The 4892-nt window shown below is 42.8% G+C and overlaps 1 protein-coding gene across 1 annotated transcript; it reads left to right on the top strand.

The window, feature by feature from the left end:
* Positions 1–576: 576 nt before the first annotated feature.
* Positions 577–4258, top strand: FOXI1 (forkhead box I1). The gene is made up of 2 exons (XM_060240608.1): positions 577–1275; positions 3442–4258. The coding sequence occupies exons 1-2, from the start codon at positions 702–704 to the stop codon at positions 3993–3995; spliced, it is 1128 nt and encodes a 375-aa protein (XP_060096591.1). The 5' UTR covers positions 577–701; the 3' UTR covers positions 3996–4258.
* Positions 4259–4892: the final 634 nt, after the last annotated feature.

The following is a 4892-nucleotide window of genomic DNA, read 5'->3' as shown; positions in this document are numbered from 1 at the left end:
AATTGTGAAATATTTACTGCACTATTCTAAGCATGTTCACTGAAAAGCAAATCTCATGTTTAATGAACTTTAGGCTGCAGTCTTGTGAATGCTTCCTGGGAGCATACCCCATAGACTAAAGTGGGATTTACTTCTGAGTAGACCTGCTTAGGATTGCCTTCTTGCTTGTAAGTTTCCAAGCATTCATAGTTTAAAATACTAGTATTCTTAAACCTAGAAAATAAAGTGTGGATATTGGCAGTTTGCTAAAGTTTGGTGTGAATGACTTTGGTATTTCAGAGTTATTATATCAAAATCAATAACAAAATAGAAGTTCTCCCCTAACATCGTTTTCTAAAGGAATTTGAAGAAAGGGATCTTTTTACAGCAAAAGCTTTACATATAAGTATGTCCCAGCTTCTGTACTGTCAATCATACCAGTGGAAAATTCCTCCATTCATTTAAAAAGATAAACAGTTGTAACTTTCAAATTTGGTTAAAGTGACATCTATTACTGGCCTGGGCTGTCAGCATTCCAAAAAAGGGATATCACCCTGATCTCTAGCCTATCAGGATGCACTAGGCTGAGCCCTGGAAAGTACACCCAAACATTTACAGGTGTATATAAGTACTAGGAGGTGAGTCCAGCAGATTATGCACCTGTCTCGGAGAAAGGACTAATACAGGTGTGTTGCAACTTGGTAGACTGCCAGAGCTAGATTATGAGCTCATTTGATCCACAGATACATTCTCCACCACGCTGCAGCCCGCAATTTCCAAACATTGGCCAGGAGCCTCCTGAAATGAATATCTACTACGAAAATTTCTTCCATCCTCAGAACATTCCTAGCCCACAAAGGCCTACAAACTTCGAAGCAGGCGACTACAATGCCACACACAATCCTTATCTGTGGTTGAATGGACCTTCCATTAACTCCCCACCTTACCTCCCAGGATCCAACGGCAGTCCTTACATTCCACAATCCTACGGGATGCAGAGACAACTCTTGCCTAACATGCATGGCTTGGGGGCAAATGAGATGGGCTGGCTGCCTATGCCTTCTCAGGAGGAGCTGATGAAGTTGGTTAGGCCGCCTTATTCTTACTCTGCGCTTATTGCCATGGCCATCCATGGTGCGCCGGATAAGAGGCTGACGCTCAGTCAGATCTACCAATACGTTGCAGACAACTTCCCTTTCTACAACAAAAGTAAAGCTGGCTGGCAGAACTCCATACGGCACAATCTCTCCCTCAACGACTGCTTCAAAAAGGTACCACGAGACGAAGACGACCCAGGTAAGAAGACTTCCCGATTGTATTTTTGCTTTCCAATCTGCCTTCAAGAGGCTAGTTTGTAATCCAGTTTTGTTGAAAGCATGCTTTATAGGCCAATGCTCTTTTATCGTTCACATGGTTTGAGAATCATAAATACTTCCTAAAACCACTACAGTTGAAGTGTGGCTATTATATTTGAGTCAACAATTAATAGAAATGAGAATATAAGCGGGCTATTATAGCTATTTGGTTTTTCTGAAAATGATAGTGTCGAAAGTATTGACATTTTCTATGTCTCTTTAGGGAAAAAAATGTTTCATTCTAGCACTTTCAAAATGGTTCTGAGCCTTGCTTGCCAATTAAGGATTGGGACGCTAGTACGGCTGCCAGCTTTTTACGGGCCAGTTTGGTGTAGTGGTTAAGTGTGTGGACTCTTATCTGGGAGAACTGGGTTTGATTCCCCACTCCTCCACTTGCAGCTGCTGGAATGGCCTTGGGTCAGCCATAGCTCTGGCAGAGGTTGTCCTTGAAAGGGCAGCTGCTGTGAGAGCCCTCTCCAGCCCCACCCACCTCACAGGGTGTCTGCTGTGGGGGAGGAAGGTAGAGGAGATTGTGAGCCGCTCTGAGACTCTTCAGAGTGGAGGGCGGGATATAAATCCAATATCTTCTTCTTCTTCTTCTCTTCCTTCAACAGTAGCCCTGTTCAGTTACTCAAAATGCTATACTTTGCGCAGTGTTCCCTCTAAGCTGAGTTAGTGTGAACTAGCTCACAGTTTTTTAGCCTTCGGCTCACACACTTGTGTGTCAGCTCAGGAAGGGTGGTCCCAGAGCAAACGAATGTGTGCAGTAGCTCACAACTTTAATGCCAGTAGCTCATGAAATAGAATTTTTGCTCACAAGACTTCACCGCTTGGAGGAAGCATTGACTTTGTGTGAAAGGCCTGAGGTCATGTTAACTGGAACTGACATCTGTGTCAGAGCCAGAATACAGTAGTAGTTAGTGCTGGACTACAGTTGGGATGTCTGGGTTCAAATCTCAGTTCAGCCATGAAGCTTACTGGATGACTTTGGACCAATAACACAGCCTCAGCCAGTCTCATGTGCCTCACAAGGTTGTTGTAAGGATAAAATGCTTTGGAGGCAGGGCAAATAAAAATGATCTCTATAGACTGACAGAGTTCCTTTCGGACATATATCTGCCTAGAATATGGTTTTCCCTTTTTAATCTCACAACAGTCCTGTAAAATAGTTCAAGTTGAAAGACTGTGGCTGGATAAAGCCACTCAATGAGCTTCATGGTAGTACTGGGTTTTGAACCCAGATCCTTGTCCCAGTAGAAACTTACTTCACTGTGATGGCCACATGCTCCCATCATGAACATACAAGTCTTTATGTGAGGGGTTATCATTACTCCTTCTACAGACGAAGCTGCTGTCTAAAGCTCAAGAACAGGCCAGGCTCCCTCCCCCTCCTCCCCCCCCCCCACCGTCTTCTGGCAAGCTGGCATTAGCCATCCAGTTCTGGCTGTTGAGTCAACTAAAGTGTTTTTTTGCAGCCCATTCATTTTAAGAATTAGTTCTCTCTTTTACTTTTTGTTGCTGGGAGACATTCTGAAAAAAGCCTTTCCTGCTGTTTTGCCTCAGGCTTTCAAGCCCATGTGGAATAGCAGTTAAAGTTTCAAACTGAAATCTAGGGGACTTGGGTTTGAATCCCTGCTCTGCTAAGGAGGCTTGCTAGGTGACCTTGGGGCAGTCACATAACCTAATCGACCTCACCGTCCTGTTGTAAGGATAAAATGGAGGAGAGGAGAATCACGTAAGCCACTTTGCATCTCCGTTGGAGAGAAAAACAGAGAATAAATGAAATAATACATGTTCCTTGGGAAAGAGTTGAATATAATATCCAAATTCTGTTTTGAGTTATTGTTCTCTCTCTCTCTCTCTCTCTCTCTCTCTCTCTCTCTCTCTCTCTCATTACTACATAAGGTTTACCCCAGAGAAGGCGGGGCAGAACCTGAAGAATCTGGCTGTAAGGATTTAGATTAATTTGAATATGAGCAGTGTCTTTTTTTTTTAAGGGTGTTACCCAAATTGTTGCTTTTCCTGAACCTGAGCCAGACTAAGCCCTGAGAACTAACACTTTGTTGGCTTTGATTATATTTATGTTTTCCTGCCCTTCTTTTAACAGGGAAAGGCAATTACTGGACCTTGGATCCAAACTGTGAGAAGATGTTTGACAATGGAAACTTTCGGCGCAAGAGGAAGAAGAAATCTGACGTTACTGCCAGCACAGCAGTGCTTCCTTCTGACAAATCGGAAAACAGCATCCTCAGCAGCAGCCCCAAAGGAGCAGATCATCAAGACATTTTAGAAAATTCCTCTTCTGGAACGGAGAGCTCACCTGAAAAGAGCTCCCCACCCCCTCCTTCTGCTGCTCCTTGTCTCAACAACTTCCTGTCTAGTATGACAGCATATGTAAATGGGTCCAATTCTGTCAGTCGTTCAGTGCCCCTGGGACTTAGCGCTGAAGTTGGTGACAAAATGGGACAGAATATGGTAGGCTTCAGCTCATACTCTCCTCTTTCTAGCATCCCCAGCCATGGCAGCGGAGAGTGGTCCAATTCCATGTCCTCTGGTCATCTGGGCTACAGCAGTTCAGTTCTCAACCAGTTCAACACCAGTTTCTACAACAGCCTTGCTGCAAATAATACTTTATATGCCAGAGAGGGAACTGAAGTGTAAACCAAGGGAGGCTCTGTGACAGCAGGAGAAAGGGGTATGAATATGTACAGCGGAAACATTTTTGGGAAAGGTGTTTCATATTAGTCCTTCATTTCTGGCACCCATCTGTCAATTATACTTAGAACAAACTGAAAATTCTTCATTCATACGAGATGAATAGGCCACAATGGTTTCAAACTGTACTGTATAATTTTGACCTTCAGAGGTCTTGTCTTAGGAAGTTTACACAAGAGCACATCCTTGAACTCCATGTTAATGAATTTTTAAAAACCCACTCCGAGTTAAGTGACAAAGAAAAACAGAACAATCACTTTGTACAGAAACCTGTCTTCAAGAGATGGAAAGAAAACAAACTTCGCAGTCACATTAGATGTGAATATGAAGCCGCAAGTAAAATATAAAAATGACTTTCACTGAGTGGTCGGGCTTCTACTACTTTGGTTAACTGAAAATGTAGGGTATGATTAAAACAAAGGTTATGCATGAAAAGATCCACTGATCAAAACAGGAAATGTTTAGAGTTTATCCTTCACACTGAAACAAATGGAACTTTAAAGTATTTCTTCTGGGCACCATCCAGCCAACGTTACCTGCCGCTACGCTATTCCTAAGCTGCTATTAGAAAAACACATAAGTAGCCAAACCCTACTTGTCTTAATAATTGTCATGAAATATGTTGTGTATGGTCATAATGTGTGATTTGGAAGACAAAATGTGGTTGTCGCACAAAACTAGAAGGTGACAAAGAATCTACAGTGCTTTTTTTTGGTGGAGAAAGTATCACCCTTGTGAAGTGGAGCTGAATTTTTTTCCTGAAACAAGTCACTCAAACTGTCAGCCTGTCCATATGGATGAACCCACATGAGTTCTGGTGATGGTTACTAATTTACGAAGGAG

The sequence above is a fragment of the Heteronotia binoei genome, chromosome 5 (assembly GCF_032191835.1).
Source record: "Heteronotia binoei isolate CCM8104 ecotype False Entrance Well chromosome 5, APGP_CSIRO_Hbin_v1, whole genome shotgun sequence".
NCBI classification, from domain to species: Eukaryota; Metazoa; Chordata; class Lepidosauria; order Squamata; family Gekkonidae; genus Heteronotia; species Heteronotia binoei.
Note: the sequence above shows the minus strand (reverse complement) of the source record. Positions and strands in the feature narration are given on the sequence as shown.